This window comes from Bubalus kerabau, chromosome 11, assembly GCF_029407905.1.
Source record: "Bubalus kerabau isolate K-KA32 ecotype Philippines breed swamp buffalo chromosome 11, PCC_UOA_SB_1v2, whole genome shotgun sequence".
Classification (NCBI taxonomy): Eukaryota; Metazoa; Chordata; class Mammalia; order Artiodactyla; family Bovidae; genus Bubalus; species Bubalus kerabau.
The window spans coordinates 101,319,650-101,339,718 of NC_073634.1; the positions used below are offsets into that span (position 1 = coordinate 101,319,650).

The window sequence follows — 20,069 nt, forward strand, 5'->3', positions numbered from 1 at the left end:
CCTGGGATACTCACGCGTGTGCGAGTAGATGTACCAGAGCGCGGCGGTGAGCAGGGCCCCGATGAGGAAGGCGCCAAAAGTGATGCCCAGCACGGCAGGTAGGACGAGGCCTTTGTCTGCACCACCAAGGACAGGATGGCTGCAGTCAGCACCACTGTCTCCTCCCTGCAACTCCCATCCCCACTCCCTGCCCCGTTGTGCCAGCCAGGAGTGCAGGTTTTGGTGCCAGTCTCAGCTCAGCCACTGACCCTTACTTCTCTGAACCCATTTCCTCACCTAGCCAATGGGATCATCACACCCACACGTGGCATGAAGCTGTGTTGTTATGAGCATGCCCTCAAAAGGGCCCAGCCAGGCCTTTGGGGCCATGCCTCTGACTCCCGAGGCTGGTAGAGATACATTTTTAGGGAGGCTGGATGGTATAATCTGAGCAAAGTGTGAGTGGGGCCTGAGAGTCCAGAGTCCCGCTGTGTGACCTTAGGTCAGTCTACTCCTCTCTGAGCCTGCTACCAAAGCAGAAGCCAGAGTGCCCCTGAGGGCCCTTCAGCTCTCTTCTTGGGTTTTCCCAAGCTTCACTCTTTCTGCACTCCTGATGCCTGTCTGACTGTGGGCCAGGCAGCCTGGCCATAGGCCTGTGGGTTCCCATCCCTGCAGTGGGGTCATTAGCCTGCCTTCTTGATTGTAGCTGGGCGCAGGAGCTCCATCCAGGCCCAGGTAGGATGGCCAAGGGGCCAATGCTTCTCCCACCTGCATTCAGCGTCAGGGACTCTCCTGCCCAGGGGGCACCTGGGCCCAGGGGGAACTAAGACAGGCTGGGGGGAGCTGGGCTGAGGGGCATCCTCCACCCTAGGGGTCTTAGGGAAGGAGAGACAAGCACTGCCCCCAAGTCCTGTCCAGTCTCGATTCCAGAAGGCTCCATCTCCCAGCAAGGTCAACCAGCCACCCTGGGGATCAAGAAGAGCCAAAGGCCTGGGATATGGTCCCATGGGGTGGTCACAAGCAAATGTTCTCTATGTGGAAGATGTAGCTGTGGACCCTGCTCTCTGGGGTCCTCTGAGCGTCCATCACGCCCCACTCTGACCTCAGTCCCTGGAACCTCGGGGAGACTTAGAACTCACCATGCAGGCTGGTGCTGATGATGTTCAGGCGTGTGGAAACAGTCTTGTGGACTTCCTGAAGGAGGAAGAGAGCCCGGGGTATGGCACAGCCTTTGAGAAGCAGCTCCAGGCTTGCTCCCTGTCTCTGTGACCCTGGCCTGCCACAGCCCACCCTGGCGCCTTGACTCTGGGCACCACCTTCTGGCTGGGGGCCTCTGGGCAAATGCTGGCAGATCTGTGCTCTGGAAGGGTGGCAGCCAGACAATTCTGGGCTGCTCCTGGTGTGTCTCCTTTGAGTTCCTGAAAAGCTCCCGATTCCCATGAGGATTATGGGGACACTGCATCCATTATCCTTGTGAATGCCCAGAAGCCCAGGCTCACTGTGGCCTAGGGAGAGCCCACTCAGGAGTGGTCCCAGAGGCTTCTCCAGCTTTATACAACCATAGAAGCTTCTCATCCTGAAGACCCTTTTGTGTGCAAGGGCTTGGGGATGACTGTGTGTGTGTGTGTGTGTGTGTGTGTCCAGGGCCCAGTGTTTAAAAACTGGTATATACTGGATGGTGAAGTGTTGTGACCAGTAAGTTCAGAAAATCAGAATTTTGTGTCTTTTGTACTAACCCTCTTCCCTGAGATCTCTTGTTTGTTGAGATTACCGTGGTGACCATACTATATGGATAAGATGGGTGGGTGGATGGATTCCTGGGTGGATGGATTGATGGATGATGACTGGGTGTGATTGTAGAAGGATGGATGGATGACTGGGCTGATGGAAGGACTCTGCATGGATGACTGGGTGGGATGGTGAGAAGCATCAGCTGATAAATGATGACTGAATGGGATGGTGGGAAGACAGACAGATGGGTGAAATAATGGATGGATAGACGGATGGACAGATGGATAGTGGGTGCAGCTGCATATCCGACCAATGTCCCAAGACACAGCACAGCCATCCAAAGGCTGTTGGGTGGCAGAAAGAGTCCCCTTGGTACCCAGAGGCCACATGTCTGCCTGTGGCTGTCTTTTGCTCACTGGTTCCACATCCTCCTGATCTATCACATCCCTTCCTGAAAACTCCAGACCCAGAAGCCACCCCTGAAGCTGGGCTGGGCCTGGCCCCCACTCACCAGGGACCGAATCCTGGGATGCATGGTCACAGAGCAGCTGAGGATGCCAGTCGTGGGCATGGGCACCATGTAGCCGCGGAGGAGGAAGCTGAAGCGTATGTCACCACTAGGGCTCGGGGACAGCAGGCTCACGCAGCTGCTCTTGGCTTCCTGGCCCTGGATGAGTTCCACGATTTCCATGTCGGGGCCCAGGTTCAGTTGGCAGCTCTCCAGCTGGATCATGAGCTCAGGGATGGATGGGGACACGCTCACCTGCATGGGTAGGTAAGGGGACCGAGGCCCGGTCAGTTACTCATAACTCTCCACCTTACCTGTTCTCGCGAAATAAGCTAGACTCATTCTAGAGTTCCTGCTCGGGAACTTTGATGGTGGAAGGACAGTTACTGGCCTGCCTGGAGCGAAGGAGGAGGAGGAAGTGACATTCCAACCAGTGTCTGAGCTCTGCCTCAGCTCTCCCCACCCCTACAACCCTGCATCAGGCTGGCCCCCTCCTACCCCTAGGAAGTCAAGTTCCACTGGGGAGAAAGAAAGGCTCTGAGAAATCCCAGGGGGCAGCAGGCCTGAGCGGTCAAGTCCAAGTCCGGTACCTGCACAAAGCCCTGCTGGCCCAGCTCGATGGTGTTGGAGGCTTGGAGGAAGTGCGGGCTGAGGTAGAGGCCCAGCTGGAGGGAGAGGCTGTCCATGTTGATGCACTGCACCTTTCTCTGTGGGGATGGGAGGCACCCGGTGAGAAAGCTAAGGGGTGGGAGCAGGAGTCATGTCCAGAGTTGTTGCATGACCCTCCTCCTCACCTTAAACCTCCCCCTTCCCCACCACAACTGATATTTATCAAGAACTTGCTCTCAGGAATTCCCTGGCAGTCCAGCAGTTAGGATTCTGTGCTTTCGCTGTTGAAGGCCCGGTGTCTGATCTGAGTCCCTGGTTGGGGGACTAAGATCCCACAAGCCATGCAGCCAGAAAAAGAACTTGCTCCTCACAAGACCTGGTGCTTTCCATGTCTCCTCTTGGTGATAGCTCATCCCATAGCGGGTTCCTTATACTCCTATTAACAGGACCTTTGGGCTCTGAAAGCTTATGTGATTTGCCCAAGGCCATGTAGCCAATCCGTGCTTGGACCCTCTGACTTGAGAGACTGAGAACATGACTCTGAACAGTACTGCCCCCGTTGCACAGAAGGAGAGACGGGGCCACACTAGAGACACATTGGCTTGCCAGGATCAGGGCCTGAGTTTCCTGAGGCCTGCTCCCCCCAGACCACATGGGTTAGCACATTGACCGTCCATCTCACCCGCTGCGGTGATGAGCTTGACAGGAGTCTGATGACCACCTGCAGGAAGAGAGCCAAGGAGCTGTTCAGAGCCCGAGAGGAGCCCAGAGGGTATCCCACCCAACGCACCCATTTTTTTGGATGGGGAAACTGAGTCAACCAATGGCGAAGCTTGTCTTGTCTTCCTACTGAGCACCACACCCGCTCTCCCCAAAGCCTCTCTGCCTGGAAGATCCAGGAGGCGCCTGGAGGGGGCACCACCCCTTTTTCCCAGCCCAGGCCTTACCTCATTACTGACCACATTTTCCATCACTTCCATGCCACAGCTGGAGTAGCCACTGCTCAAGACAAACTCGTCTTCTGTTTCCTTAGCTTGGCAGCTGGAGTCCCAGAAGGTCAGGCTTGTGATGGTGCATAGCAGAGTCTGGGCCAGGGTTGCGGGGGGTGTGGGGGAGGCACTGTCAGGAGGCACAGGGCTCCCCAGGGCCTGTCCCTCACACCCCAGCACCAAGGACTGGCCACACCCCAGGGGTCTCGAATCACAGGCACGCCTCTGATCCCATCCCCATTTTTGTTAGGTCTCATCATCCTACACCGTTTAAGAGTTACTACTTTTCCTGAACTTGACACACTTCTGTATCTAGCAATAATATCTGTGACATCATGAGTGTGTTCTAGACATATGCATTCATAGAAATTGTGTGGGTTTGTTTTTTTTCCCCTCATTTTAAACAAAAGGCATCATAATGTCCTTCAGGCTTTAGCTTAGTTTTCTCACTGAATAATAAATCAGACATCTATCTGTGTGTATATTTATAGACCTAGAATATTCTTTTTAACTTGAGTGTAATGTTCCAAAGATCAGTGGATCACAGTGTATGACATCCAGTGTACTGGATGGCAGTAATGCCAGCCATTGCTGATCCCTGCACCACCTCCTCCACCTCCCAGATATCTGCTGGGCCAGGTAAAGGCAGATAAGAAGGGGGAGACAGGCCGCAGACAGATGGAGCTTCACCTTGGCCCTGATACCACACACCCCAAAACACTTCCACATGGACATAGAGTTAAATGTCGTTCTAAAAATCCCTGAGAACATGCATGACTCATCAAGACTCTGGCAGAGAGATTTCCTGCCTCAGAAAGACTAGAAAAAAATCACAAAGGAGAAGATGGCCAGCTAGGATGGCCCAATGTTTTCAAACATCCCAAAAATTAAGAAACACTCGCAAAAATTTAAAGAATGATAACAAACCAGGAGAGGTTATTTCAATAAGAACGATAGACAAAGGGCCACAAATGTCTTTCTTCATGTAAAAAGCTTATAGAAATAATCAAGGGGTAAAAAAAGAAATAATACCAAAGGAGGGGGGCTCAAGAGCAAGGGAACATATGTATACTTATGGTTGATTCATGTTGTTATATGGCAGAAATCAACACAAGGCTGTAAAGCAATTATCCTCCAATTGAAAAAAAATTTTTTAAAGAAGAAAAATACCAAGCCACAAAGTTACAGAGACTTTGATTATTATCAGTCACACAGTATCAAGTTCACACTCACTACTTACTAATCAAAGAAGTAGAAACTCAAACAAGAACGGAAGACAAGGTTCCACCTCCCACATCAGCAAAGTTTTTTAGACAAAAAAACAATAATTTGGAGAGACAGTCAAGTGTTCTCATTAATCAGCAGTGAAAATTGGAATCATCTTTTGGAAAGCGAGTTGGCAACATGTATGAAAATTTCCAGAATGTTCCCTCATTTTTGACCCAGCAATCTCAACTGATGTGGAAACCTATCTTAAGAAAACAATTCTATTTATAGAAGAATTTCATGCACAATGACACTTCCTGCATATTTATAATATTACAGAATTGAAAACACCCAAATGTCTAACGAGGGAGGAGGAGCTAATTGTGGCATTTCAATATGATGGGATCACTTTCATGCATTGGAGAAGGAAATGGCAACCCACTCCAGTGTTCTTGCCTGGAGAATCCCAGGGACAGAGGAGCCTGGTGGGCTTCCGTCTATGTGGTCGCACAGGGTCGGACACGACTGACACGACTTAGCAGCAGCAGCAGCAATGTGTTTTTAAAGTGATATTATTAAGTACATATGAACTTGGGCTTTCCTAGTGGCTCAGAGGGTGAAGAATATGTTTGCAATGCAGGAGTCCCTAGGTCAGGAAGATCCCCTAGAAAATGGAATGGCTACCCACAACAATATTCTTGCCTGGAGAATTTCATGGACACAGGAGCCTAGAGGGCTACAGTCCATGGTCGTAAAGAGTCAGACGTGACTGAGGAACTAACACTGTCACTTTCAGTATTAAGTACATAAGGCTTCCCCAGTGGTTCAGCAGCAAAGAATCCGCCTGCAATGTAGGAGACACGGGAGATGTGGGCTCAGTCTCTGGGTCAGGAAGATCTCCTGGAGAAGGGAATGGCTACCCACTCCAGTATTCTTGCCTGGAGAATTCCATGGACAGAGGAGCCTGGCGGGTAACAGTCCATGGGATCACAAAGAGTCAAACACGACTGAGCACCTAACACATTGCTCCACGCCAGGCGAGGTTGTCAGACCTCCTGTAATCCTCACCACCTGGTGAGTGAAAAAAAAGTGAAGTCGCTCAGTTGTGTCCGACTATTTGCGACCCCATGGACTGTAGCCTACCAGGCTCCTCTGTCCATGGGATTTTCCAGGCAATAGTACTGGAGTGGATTGCCATTTCCTTCTCCAGGGGATCTTCCCGACCCAGGGATCAAACCCCGGTCTCCCACATTGTAGACAGACCCTTTACCATCTGAGCCACCTCAAGCCCATTCTACAGGTGGAAAAACTAAGGCTTGTAGCGGAATGTGATTGGTCCTCCTTCCTGGATTAGGACAGAAGGACCAGTTACCCGTGTCAGCTGGACTGGAGGCCAGGCGCTCCCTTACCGAGATGAGATCTTTCTTGAGTACCAGAGTCATGCCATCGCTGGAGCACTTGGGCTGGATCAGGGTCAGAAGTAGCTCCTGGTTGCAGCCCTTATTGGGAGTGGTGATCTCCACCGGTGTGGGTGAGGGCTGCAGCCCACTGCCTGCGGGGTAGCAGAGGGGGCCCCCGCAGACAGTCACTGTGGGGCTCACTGTGCTCTGAGGTGCTAAGCACCTCTCTAGCTAGGTACTCTCAGCATTCCTGAGATGCACATGAGGAATATGGGGCTCCCACCAGCTGCTGCAACTTTCCCAGTTCACACAGCATCTGGACGTAGCAACAGATCCCAGGGGAGGGCCAGGGAAGGGAGTTGGCGGTGGGGGGGCAAGGGAAGGGAGCCAGGTGCTCACCACAGCTGTGGGTCCGCAGAGAGACATCATTGGCCACAGGGAGCTCCACGAAGGATGCTACTACGCTGGCATTGAGCCTCCGGGCCTCCCCCAGCAGGCCTTGGGTTGTGTTTGGGAGTTGGAAGCCAGGGTTGATCCTATCTGGAAAGATCTTCAAGGAGTATTCACCAGTGGTCTAATGACAGGGAGAGAGGCAGAGCAGGGAGCTACGGACACAGTCAGGGGCCACACAGCCTGGCAAGGTGTGCCTGCAGGCTGGCCAGGGTCTGCCAGGCCTCAGTCAGGCTCTCTTTTGCTCCTGCTGTTTCCCCTGCCTGGACCACCTCCCCTCATCTACTGGTTCCTGTCTGTCTTTCAACTCAGTTTGGAGTTCACCTCTCCAGGAAACTTCCCTGATGCAGTGGGCTGGGTTAGGGGGCCTCTTTAAGGGATCATGGAAGGCTTCCTGGAGGAGGTGCCATTCTGAAGGAAGAATAGGTAGAGCACAGAGGGCAGAGGGATCATCGTATATAAAGGCTCAGGGCTGGGGTGATGGTGCAGGAAATTTGGGTGTTTTCTTGGAGGAGCCTTGGGAAGACCTGAACGGGGCTGTGTGGGTCTCAAAGCAAGACTCACCCAGATCTGCATGTTGTGGTTGGCCTCGATTAACCAGGACACGTAGGGTGGACCCTGAAGGATGAGCACGGCGGCGTCAGTATCTCTCCAAGCACAGCTCAGCTCCAACTTCACGGTCACTGTCCGGGGCCTGGATGTGGGGGGAGACGGACCGCCCCCGCATCAGCGAGGGCGGTAGTGCGGAATATGGGGAGGTGCAGGGGAGCTTGCCCAGGAATTGCTGGGCCAGAACAAGACCTGGGGTCGGTTGAGCAGCAGCTGCACTCCTAACCTGGTTGGTCTTGGGTCTGTCGGGTGGGTGTGAAAATGGGCAGGGCCCAGATATAGGCGGGGTGACAGTTCTCTAACAAGGCAGGGGCGGGGCTAAGGCTTGGACAGAAGCGGGGCTTTATAGAGGGTGGGGCTGGCGGGGCTGGCACCCTTACGAGGCCTCTGGGCCCGGTAGGATCCTCAGGATGTGCGCCTCCTTGTGGCCAGCCACACCTTCCAAGCGGCAGCCCCAGGCTTTCGGGGTCCATCCGAGCGTGTGGCCCATGTCCTTCTGGGGTTCCAGATTGCAGGAGAACGGTGAGCTCGAGGCTGCGGAGATAAGCGCACCTCTGTCTCCCCTTGGAGCAGCCTAGCATCTAATACGCAGGCCCACCCTCTCCCACAGTAATGGTGGGGCAGGCAGGATGGCTTCCAGGAGGCGAGAGGATGGTGATGGACAGAGAGGCCTGGCGTGCTGCGATTCATGGGGTCGCAAAGGGTCGGACACGACTGAGTGACTGAACTGAACTGAAGGGGTAAAAAAAAAAAAGAACTCTCCAGCCAATGCAGGAGACCTAAGAGACAGGGGTTCAATCCCTGGGTCGGGAAGATCCCCCTGAAGAAGGAAATGGCAATCCACTCCAGTATTCTTGCCTGGAGAATCCCATGGACAGAGGAGCCTGGTGGGGTACAGTCCATGGGGTCACAAAGAGTCAGACACAACAGAAGCGACTTAGCACGCACGCAGGCAGGATGGAACAGCAAAGAGTGGGGGCTTGGGAGGACCCAGATTCAAATCCACTTACATCAGAGTGACCCAGGGCAAGTCCCTGGCCTCTGTTTCCTCATCTGTCAACACACATTTTATTTAAGGTATAAAACCATGGCGTATGTTAGGGATGCAACCCAGCAACTGCCTGTACATCACCCCCCTTTTATCCTTCTTATAGTATTTACCATGACCTGAAATTATAGAATTTGTATATCTATTATCATCTTCCTACCACAGTGCCAGCTCCAGGAGGGCAGGATCTGGGTTTGTCCCCACAGGGTCCCCAGATGCCTGGCATAGGACTTGGCACATACTAGGGATACAATAAATAATATGAAATGCTGTTTTTGTATATCAAGAGACTGACAAATGGCAGCAGTTTCATAGGGTTCAATCTAACATTTGATGAAAGGGTAACCACTGTCTTAAGTGACCCGGGGCAAATCACATCCCGTCTTGGTGCCTTAGTGTCCACATCCGAGGAATGAGACAGAGGAATTCAGATTCCTCAAGAGCAGAGTCCTGAACCTAGAGAGGCAAATGGGGAGGCAGACCTTGGTCCAGACGAAGGAAGATGCTTTGCGGGTTGTTCAGCTCAGCAACAGAGGCGATGGAACCCTTTGTATTCGCCCAGTTGAGGAGCTGGTCCTTGGTGGTGAAGGATGGCAGCTGTGTGATGTTGGCATCTAGGGCCTCGTGAAAGACCAGTTTGGAGTCCTGGGGAGACATGTGGCAGCTCAGGACACTATCCCTGGGCCTGAATGCCTTCTGTCCCATGCCAGAGGTCAGCAGATAACTGGGGGAGGCAGCTAGTTGGCTGAGCAGAGAAGGCCAGGGCTGAGGAGGTTGAGGCTGGTGGAGCCGAAGTCAGCCCACGGGCCCCTAACTAGGGCCCCTCAGAACCAGATCTGCCCCATCTCTTTTCCACATCTGAGGGGCTGGGTGGACACACACCCATGTTCATCCACCTGTTCAAACATCACCCTCCCACCCCTCCATTCAGTCCGCACTTATCGTGGGGCTCATGTCGGTTTCCCCCACATTCTTGTGAGGGACAGTGGCTGGCTTGGCCACCCCTGCATGGGGCTTGACACACAGTAGGCAGTAAGAAATATTGGCCTGACTGTGTGCTGGGTCTTGAGACCAGCAATGAAGATCCTGACATGGCAGCCTCATGCTGACACCTGGCACACGGCAGGTGCTCCCTGCACATGGAAATGGAGAAGGGAAGATAGAAGACGTGGATGAATAAATGAGTGAACGAAAGACAAACAACTGGTCCCTGCTCTGGGAGATCTTACCATCCAGAAACCAGTCATGCCTCAAGTTATTTGAAACAACAGAAGACAGAGGATATTATTCTATGAGAAACAAAAGGAGCAAGACAGGTCCCTTGAATGAACAGAGATGAGAATCTGGGTGGCTCCAGCACCTCATTGCCTCCACTGCCCATGCCTCAGCAGAGACTCTGGTGGGCTAGAGACGGAAATAGGAAAGACTTCCTGGGGTAGAAGTCAAAGGATTCATGGGAAGCTGCTGGGGCCATGGACTCAGAGTTCCTCTTCCATCCATCTCCAAAGCCAGAGGCATTACGCTGAAGCAGCAGCAGCATGAGAGCTTCAGGCTAGATACTAAGGGGGGACTGCCTGACAGTGGAAATAGGCAAGACATCATAGAAAGGTCCACTTGGAATGGAGCAGGGCTTTAACAAGGGGGCAAAGTGATGAGGACCTGGGTGAGGAGCCCTGTGCCCACCCCCACCCCATGGAAGGGCTGGGGCAGTGGTTTAGAGCTAGAGAGTTGGGTTGGGTGGGGAGGGGGAGGACTTTTACCATCTGACCCTCAGGGTCAGCTCTGTAAAATGGGAATGAAATAGGGATTAAAGGGCATTTGTTAAGCTCTTGGCCCCGGGTCTGATACAGAGTCCTGCGCCCTCCCCCGGTGAAACTCTTGGTCTCTCCAGAGGCGTCCAGGCTCCGGCTGCTTGGGGCCGGCTCCGGAAGCTGTGGGCCGAGGTCGCGCGCGGCTCGGGCGGTCCATCCGCCCCCTCTCCCAGGCCCGTGTATTCTTAGCCCCAGGGATGAAGGCGTGGCCGAGGCCGGAGCCGGCGGCCGCTGCGACCTTCCGGCCCGGCGGGCGGGCGGGCGCTTTTCATGTGCCCTGCGTCAGCCAGAGCCCCGCCGGGCCTAGAGTTCAGGGCTGGGCCGCCAGAGGGTCCGGGAATAGGAAGGGGGAGAAACGGGAGGTGGGGGAGAGGAGCCGTGGCCGGGCCTGGCCTGCCCGCACTGGGAGCCGCGGGGTCGGTCCCGCTCCGTCCTCCCGGTTGGCTGCGTTCGGCCTGCCCTCCCGTGGGGTGGGGGGCTTCCATGCCGGCCCGCTCCGCCTGACTCTGCGCTTCCAGCCGCCAGTCGCGCACCCCCTCAGCTTCTCTCGGTGTCTAGGCCCGCGTCCCAGGCAGCCCGGGACCGGGGCCTGTCTTCAGGTCCCCTCCTCCTCTCCCCCTCCTCGAACTCAGTCTCTCAGAGTCCGTTCCTCCCACAACAGGCCGGCCCTCTTTCCGTTTCCATATTTTTTTCTGTGTCTCGCTCCCACTTGTTTTCTTGGCTCTCCCCCGAGCTCCGGCTCTCTCCCCTCTGCTTTTTCTGCCTGTAAACAACAGCTGCTGCATCTGGGGGGGCCACCTCCCAGGGCCTTAAACGTGAACGAGGCAGTGACCCGGCCCACCCCACCTCCTCCAGCCCTGAGTGCCCCTGGCTGTGGTCTCAGCCAGTGGACCTTCTCTCTCTCTGGTGGATGTGTCTGACGTTTAAAATTTGAATTTTTTAAAAAATAATTTTTCTCCAATTTAGGCCATGTAAATTATAGCAAATTTTGCCAATCAATACAGTGAAAAGAACAAAGTAGATCTCTGTTCCTCATCCCTCTCCCCAGCCAGAACTACTGTTAACACATTGTTAGGTTTCTTTCTGGCCTTTTTTTGTCTGTACTTGAATATTTTCACATTTACGTCTTGTAAACTTTTTCAAAGACAGTGACAAGGTTATTTTATGGAGGAATATCAGTGAGTCCAGTTCTCCCACTGGACAGATGGGAAAACTGAGGCTATGAGAGAGTGTTGGAGTTGGCTAATTTGTGCATCAACCTGAGGGCTTCCGAGGTGGCTCAGTGGTAAGGAATCTGCCTGCCAGTGCAGGAGACGCAGGTTTGATCCCTGAGTCGGGAAGGTCCCCTGGAGGAGGAAATGGCAACCCACTACAGCATTCTTGCCTAGAAAATTCCATGGACAAAGGAGCCTGGCTGGCTATAGTTCATGGGGTCGCAAAGAGTTGGATACGACTAAGCGACTGAGCACGAACGCACGCACACACATCGCCTCCTAGGTTTAATTCCCATCTCTGGCTTTGGGTTCTTTTCCCCAGGGTCTGTTGCCCTTTGTGCTCTCTCTGGCAGGGCCCCATGGGGTTCACCAGCAAGGGCCCTGGTGAGTAACGTCAGAATGAAAAAGAGAAGCAGGGGGCCCTGGCCCACAGAGGTGGACAGCAGGGGCTTCCCAGAGCCCGTGCCTGAGGCTGTGGTTGGAGGTAACACACTCACGTAGGCCAGCTGGAGTGGGATTCCTGGTGCCTGCAATTTCAGGAAGACGGATTTGTTCACGCTCAGGATCAGCAGCACCTCTCGGGGCCGGATGCCACCTTGCTTGGATGTCTGGAGAGTCAGCTCCAGCCTAGACACGTCCTGGGATGGGGGCAAGAGGAGAGACACATACACAGATCAGTCAGGCTGCAAAGGCTGTGTGCCACCCAGGTCAGCGGCGTTGACTCATTTACTGTCAGCTTCAATTTCATTCTCCCTGCCCAGCTTGTCCACTCCTGTCTTCCAGAGCCCGGCACAGTGCCTGGCCCTTAGGCAGGCACCCAGAAAATATTTGCTAAATGAATGAAAGATGACTCTCAGCAAATCCAAGGAGACTTTTTTTTTTTAATGATCAGAGGAAGGGATAGATTGGGAGTTTGAAATTGACATGTACACACTGCTATATTTAAAATAAAATGCCTGGGACTTCCCTGGTGGTCCAGTGGCTAAGACTCCATGCCTCCAGTGCAGGAAGCCCGGGTTCAATCCTTGGTCAGGGCACTATATCCTACATGCAGAAACTAAGGGTTCACATGGTACAACTAAGACCTGGTGCAGCCAAATAAATAAATATTTTAAAATAAATAAATGCAATGAGCCTGAACTTTACTGGTAGTCAGTTGAGGTTTATTATTCCCATTAAACACCTGCTGTGAACCAGCCTGTGTGACTTTAGAGCGCACCTGTGCCCTTTCTCTGTCCCAGTGCGGCAGTGTTGAGGCATCAAGCTCTGCTCCCCAATTGCAGTATTCCTATTTGCCTTACGACTTTAAAGTACTAAATACTCATGTTTTGTCGGGTAATACCATTATTTCAATATTTTATAAGAAATGTGAAGTTGAAATCATTTCTGTCTCAAGAGGTACTAACTGCATTAAAAAAATTAATTGATCATGGTATATGTATTTAGAATGCTTTCATAACAACAATAAGAACTGATACCTAACATTTATATAGTGCTTCCTAAGTGCTTGGACTGTTCTAAGTGCTTTACACATTGACTCATTTAATCTCACAACAACCCTAAGAGGTAGGTACCCTTGTTACTCTCACTTACAGATGAAGAAACAGGGCGCAGAGAGGTGAAGCCATTTGTCCACGACCACACAGCATGTAAGTATGGACCTAAGATCTAGACCTAGGCAGGCCTCTACTCTCAACTACTATCCTGCCCCATCAGGTTTTTCTATACCTCTTTATTCCCAGAAAGAAAAAGAACACAGCAATCCACAAGGCAACGTTTCTATTGAAAGAATAGACTTCTTTGGGCCTTCCCTGGTGGTCCGGTGGTTAAGAATCCTCCTTCCAATGCAGAGGACATGGGTTCGATCTCTTGTTGGGGAAACTAAGATCCCACATGCTTTGGGGCAACTAAGCCCACTAGCCACAACTAGACAAGTGTACACACTGCAACAAGAAGAAGGCTGCACGCCACAGAAGACCCAGCACAGCCGAAAGAAAGAAAGAACCCCCGCTGTGCTCAAAGACTCTCTGAACCAATGGCGCATGAACAGGTGACTCCTGAAACCGAGACAGGTGCAGGCCTCAGAAGCCCTGCCTTGGACTTATATGGACAAAGACAGATGGAAACATTTGATTGAAACACAAACTCCAGCTGTTCACAAAAGCTGGCAATCTCTCTCCAAAGAGACACAACACTGACCACCCCCCACCCCGCCCCGCCAAAATCTCCTTAAACTTATCAAAAAGGAGACGGATATTTCAAGATGAAGACATCAGTGGAAGTTTAGATTTAACTTCTAATTGTCTCCTGGCCATTTCCGCAACTGATGTCAGACAGCCAGAGTGTTTTAGCTGGAAAAATCTGCCCCGAAATATTTCCACTACCTAATAATGACACCATGATCATGCTTTGTGAGTTTGCTCTTTGAAACAAAATAAAAGCAAATAATGTTTCATTTTCAATGTTTCATAAATATTTTTTTCATTTTAGTGAGCTATATTAGGTTGCTTATTTTTGAATGATCACTTTTATGCTAGTTTATAGTAGAGTGATATATCTTGAATTTATGTTTGTGTAAGTTCACTTATTTGATTAATTTCTGTTTTCTAATGGGCTTATAACTTTGGGGTTTTGAAATATCTTGTGTCATCAATTTTAAAAAATAGTGTACATTCTAAACACTTTATGGATTAAGTATTGCATTTAATATCATATTTTGGCAAAATAGGAAATACCACTCCAAATGTCAGAGCTGACATTTTGTTCCAGGATTGTGATCAGTTCTTGAAATTAACTGAAGTGAAGGGAGACCCACCTTGGTGTTGTCAGGAAAGGCCCAGGCACTGCTGCCCTGTCTGAATCTTCAAGAATGGACCCACCCCAGCTTCATTACCTAATTGCCTATGTATTATTAGCTTGAACTATCAAATATGATTTCACAACTCTGTGTATACGATCAAAACCCCTCAACAGTACACTTTAAGTGGACAAATGTTTTCACAATAAAGCTATTAAAATATGATAATCAAATATCAGTACTTTCACAGGGTTCAGTCTAATGCATGCCCAGCCCTATGCTGTGTGTGTGAGTACCCTATGCTCTCATCAAAGCAGGGTCAGGTATTCTCCCATTTTACAGATGTAGCAGTTAGGCACAGGGAGGGCCCCTGCCAAAGTGAGTGGTGAAGTCAGATGCCCAGTACCCGTCAGCGTGGTGCCAGAGTGGGTGCCTGGACCCCTGGGAAGCTCACCTGGACCGTGTCCTCCCTCTCAACCCTGCCACTCCCCAGACTCCCCCACAGTTCATCACTGTCCAGCCCCATCTGTCTGTCCTCCCCCAGAGGAGTGAACCTCGTGGCCCATGCATGGCGAATAGATGGGTCCTGTGGTGTTGAAGAAGACTCTTGGGAGTCCCTTGGACTGCAAGGAGATCCAACCAGTCCATTCTGAATGAGATCAGCCCTGGGATTTCTTTGGAAGGAATAATGCTAAAGCTGAAACTCCAGTACTTTGGCCACGTCATGCGAAGAGTTGACTCATTGGAAAAGACTCTGATGCTGGGAGGGATGGGGGGCAGGAGGAGAAGGGGACGACAGAGGATGAGATGGCTGGATGGCATCACTGACTCAATGGACGTGAGTCTGAGTGAACTCGGGGAGTTGGTGATAGACAGGGAGGCCTGGCGTGCTGCGATTCATGGGGTCTGAACTGAGCGACTGAACTGAACTGAACTGATGGTTAGGAGGTGCCACGGCTGCTGCAGACAAGGAGAATAATCCCTCCTCTGCCCTGGACACCCACAGGCTGAGAGCATAGCCCCCGAGGTGGGAGGAAAGAGCCCTGTGACCATCCATGCCTGTTGCCACCCCACAGTAACTGTCCCTGTTTGTGCCTCAGTTTCCCCATCTGCAAAACAGGGATAGGACAGAGTGGAAACCAAAACCAAGTGAGGCTCTGGATAAAGGAAGTTAAAGAAGAGAAGTAGAGGTCAGCGTCGGGTCATGCTGAGGGTGAGGGGGTTAAGAGACTGGAACTTCGTGACATCTGTCATGACACTCAGCTCTGCTCCCAGGGCTCACATACCAATCCCTCCACTCCCTTGTCACCAAGTCCCTCCCTGTAGAGTTAGGGGTGGGGAGGAAGGAGGGTATGGGCTGAGGCCCAAAGAGAGGCAGGCAGGGGCCAGGGCCACGCACCAAGTGAGCCCTGTCGAAAGTCAGGGAGGCTGGAGAGCTGGGCTTCCAGGGGTCTGGGAGCTCCTGGCGCGAGCTCAAAGGCCAGCTAGTTACCAGAAAAACCCAGCCAGGGTTTCCATAGCAAACACTTGCATCCCGTGGCCCTGACTCATCAACAGTCACTCACACGCGGACTTCCCTCTTTCCTCCCAGTCCCGAGCCCAAAGGTAAAGAAAGGGGCCTGCCTCGTCCCCCATCCCAAGCTCCCAGTCTTCCCCATGGCATCCTGGGAGTTCTGGGAGCCCAGCCGAGGTGGGCAGGCCAGTCACGCCCTCGCCCCCAGCTCTGCAACCTGGGCCGGCCGGGGCCTGCCCGGCCCCTTCCCTGAGCCAGTGGGCGGGAGACCACGTTTCTATTTTTGTGCCTCTGGCCCACAGTTGCCATTGTCGGCCCAGCAGTCAGTGGCGGGAAGGGGGATTTCAGTGGGGAGGCCCTGAGCGCTAGTAGCCACTTATAGAAAGTCGCTTCCAGCAATTCTTCTAGGAGTGGAGCCTCAAGCCTGCCTGCAGCCCCCACCCTCCTAGGGCCAGACTGGAGCCGGCCAGATTGGAGCCGGCCGTCCCTTTGCTCACCCCAGCGGAGCCAGACTTACAGGCAGGGTAGCAGGCGAAGGGCGTCAAAGCCAGACAGACCTGAAGTCAAACCTGGGCTCAGTCATTAGCCTGTGACCCTGGGCAGTTACTTCCTGTCTCTGGGCCTCAGCTTCCTGATCTGGAAAATGGGCTGAACGATATAACTACTTCATAGATTTGTGAGGATTCAGTGAGATTCTGCCTGCAAAGCGGGTGGTCCAACGTCCAACCAAACACATGGCAGCGATTGGGTTTCTTGACCTGCCATTCCCTCCCCACTCGCTCATCCAGAGGAGGGCCACAGTTCAGGGGCTGAGGAGGTAGGCATGTGGGCTGGGCAGCTGTTGGCTGGAATTGGGACCAGTCAGGCCTCCCTGCAACAGCCCCTCTCTGGGCCTCAGTCTCCCCATCTGTGTAGGCTCAGTATTATATGGCTCTTTGATTCTGTCTGCCTCCTTGGGGCTCCCAGTGTTTGGCATCTGGGAGTTGGTCTCCAGCCAGGTGGCTACAGAATGGGCTTCCAGAACCCCCACGAGAGGCACGCCACTCTCCCCAGCTGAGGGTTCCTAATCAGCCCATGTCATTTCTACTTCCCCAGTTTCTTTGTCTGTCTGGGAGAATAGCACTGGGCCCAGCCTGGGGCTGCTATGCTCTTCATGGGAGACAGGAAAGAAGGCACAACTCTGTCCTCCAGGAGCTTGGCAGAGAACAAGACTAACACCCCCAAACAACCAGTAACACTGCTAACCTCATAGAGGTTAGCATAGAGGTGGCCAATCAGCAAATGCTTATACACAGTTACATTTCCCCTTCCTTCCAATATTGACCCACCAATCCAACCATCCACCAACCATCCACCACATCCACCCATCCACCCATCCATCCATCCACCCATCCAACCACCCATCCATCAACCCACTCATCCACCCATCCACCCATCCACCCATCCACCCATCCATCCATCCAACCATCCATCCATCCACCCATCCAAACACCCATCCATCCACCCACCCATCCACCCATCCACCCATCCACCCATCCAACCACCCATCCATCAACCCACTCATCCACCCATCCACCCATCCACCCATCCACCCATCCATCCATCCAACCATCCATCCATCCACCCATCCAAACACCCACCCATCCACCCACCCATCCACCCATCCATCCAACTGTCCATCCATCCACCCATCCAACCACCCATCCATCAACCCACTCATCCACCCATCCACCCATCCACCCATCCACCCATCCATCCACCCATCCATCCAACCGTCCATCCATCCACCCAACCAAACACCCATCCATCCACCCACCCATCCACCCATCCACCCATCCACCCATCCACCCATCCACCCATCCATCCATCCATCCACCCATCCAACCATCCATCCAACCACCCATCCATCCACCCACCCATCCACCCATCCAACCATCAATCCATCTATTTACTCATCCTTCCAATTCTGGGGCTGACCCTGAGTTGAACACTGGGGATATAGCACTGAGATGTAGGCACAGTACCTGCCCAGTCTGTCTGTCCTCGAGTCCATGTCCTTCCCTGTCCCAAGCCTGTCCCTAATATCTGCAAGGCCTGGGACAAGAACACATATGACAGCCCCTAGCCCCAACCCACCCCTCTTCTCTTCACATGGACACATGTGGACAACCATCCTGGATGCCCAAGCTCTGCCATATAACCCGCAGCCCCCTATAAGCTCCCTGCCATTGCTGAGCCCATCACTCAGTACCAGGACTGCTGACACCCACCTCTGCCTCCTCCAGGAGTGGCTCCAGGCAAAGGCCAGGTCTGCTTTCTCTCTGCACCATCGATGCCCACTCTTAGTAACCTCATGCAGCCCTCAGATCTGGGGGAGCTAAACCCAGCCATGCAGTGTCCCTTCTAGAGGAAAGGACAAGAAGGAGCCCCACCAACCCTGGGAGGAGGCTCAGTGCATTTGGGCAGGGAGTTCTGGAGTCCTGGGTACACAGGGCAGGGGCTGGGGAGGGATGGCAGAGGGGTGCAACTGGAAAAGGGCCAGAGAGGGGCTACATGTTGTAGGTCCCAGGCAGGGGCCTCCTTGCCTAAGTCTGAGGGCTGCATTGCCTTTCACACCCCTTCACAGGGTGGCCTAGGGGAGCCCGGGGCCCCCTGCCCTCCCTCTGCCTGAGCAACCTCATCTGCCCCTCTGGCAGGAGGCAGTCAGCACCAGGGACCTGTGAGTTCCGTCTGCTTGGGGGTGGTGAGGCGGTGTCAGCTCCCTGAGTTTGCCCAGAAGCAGGGTGAATCAGCAGCTGTCTTGGCTGTGCCCTGGCTGCCTGAGGTTTGTTAGGAGGATAGCAGATCAGTGCAGTCGGCCTGACGGGAACCGCTGAGACACCAGGCCGGTTTCCTGTCTCCACGGGTCAGGATGTGACCCCGGGCCCCCTCCCGGAATCCAGGCTCCGGCCTGCCCTTTGGGGACCCAGCGAGATAGAGCCCCTGCCCAGCGGCCCCCTCATCTGTCTGCAAATGTCCCGAACACACACACACACACACACCCTGAACCTCTCTTTCCCGAGGCTCTTGGCTGCCACAGCTCATGTGCCGCCCACCCACAGGAAATCTGAGGATTCAGAGGCCACGCGGGGATGGACGGGAAACTGTTTCTCTGTGCCAGGGTTTGCAGAAGGCAGCCATAGGTCGGGAGGGATTGGGCTGGTTGCTGAGACAGCCTCCACCCACGCCACCGCTGCCAGCTCATGTTTCTTGCCTCTAGACCTTTGCTCAGGCAATGCCCTTTGCCTGGAATGCCCTTGACACCCCTCTGTCTGGCTCGATGCTGGGAGTCATTTCCCTACTGCCCCTTCCTTTCACATTCAGTGATCATCCTCCCGGGGCCCACAGCCCCTGGCACCCCCTTGCCTCCACTGCCAAGTCCATCACTCAGTACCAGGGCTTGCCAAGGCCCACCTCTGCCTCTCCTGCGAGTGCCTCCAGGGCCGTGGCCAGAGCTGCTTTGTCTATGCACCATCAATGCCCCACACAGGCTGGACACAGAGCAGGCACCTGGCGAGGACTGGTTGTGGGAAACTGCTGGACTGGAGATCCCCTTCTTGGCGGTTGCCTGGCGAGTTAGGTGCCTCCCAGGGAAACCACAGTTCTTTAAGTGTTACTGCACTAGGTCTGATGGGATTGTGGGTTCTCTTGGGGCAAGAGAGTCACAAGCATCCAGCTTCAGGAGGCTAGACCTCAGCTGCCCCTCTGCAAGTGCATTCATAGAACCTGCTTCAGCCACCTGGTAGCAGTTGCCTGTGCGGATCCAATTAGTTGAGTGATGTGAAGATGCTCGGTGCATTGTAGCATGTCAGGCCGAATAAGAGTATTGACATGAGAGACGTAGACCCCACAGAGGAGATGCTGTAAGGAATGGCGCAGCTACTGTAAGTTAAGTAGTGGCTTTGGGCAGGACCATGCTCAGTATGTGGCCTGCATTGCCCCCCTGGATTCTCACAGCCTCCTTGTGAGGTAGTTATGGTCATCTCATGTTTCCCATGGAAAGCCAAGGCTTGGAGACATGGCCCAGGGTCACGCCCCTATAAGGGGTGAGGTTCAGTTCAAACACAGTCTTGCTTCAGAGCCCATGTTCTTGACCTTCCAGGTCACATAGCAATACATTCATTCATTCATTCATTTGTATACACAGTCACTGGTGCACATCAGGC

The 20,069-nt window shown here is 53.2% G+C and overlaps 1 protein-coding gene across 1 annotated transcript in view; it reads right to left on the reverse strand.

The window, feature by feature from the left end:
* ENG (endoglin) overlaps positions 1-20,069 on the reverse strand; it is a 32,388-nt gene that overhangs the window by 1,484 nt on the left and 10,835 nt on the right. The window contains exons 3-14 of the mRNA XM_055541232.1: positions 12,052-12,192; positions 9,012-9,174; positions 7,862-8,015; positions 7,437-7,566; positions 6,822-6,996; positions 6,432-6,574; positions 3,775-3,912; positions 3,510-3,548; positions 2,809-2,925; positions 2,222-2,473; positions 1,119-1,173; positions 15-116 (exon numbers count right to left, since the gene is read on the reverse strand). Coding sequence (XP_055397207.1) covers positions 15-116; positions 1,119-1,173; positions 2,222-2,473; positions 2,809-2,925; positions 3,510-3,548; positions 3,775-3,912; positions 6,432-6,574; positions 6,822-6,996; positions 7,437-7,566; positions 7,862-8,015; positions 9,012-9,174; positions 12,052-12,192 — 1,609 coding nt within the window. The remainder of the gene's footprint in view (positions 1-14; positions 117-1,118; positions 1,174-2,221; positions 2,474-2,808; positions 2,926-3,509; positions 3,549-3,774; positions 3,913-6,431; positions 6,575-6,821; positions 6,997-7,436; positions 7,567-7,861; positions 8,016-9,011; positions 9,175-12,051; positions 12,193-20,069) is intronic.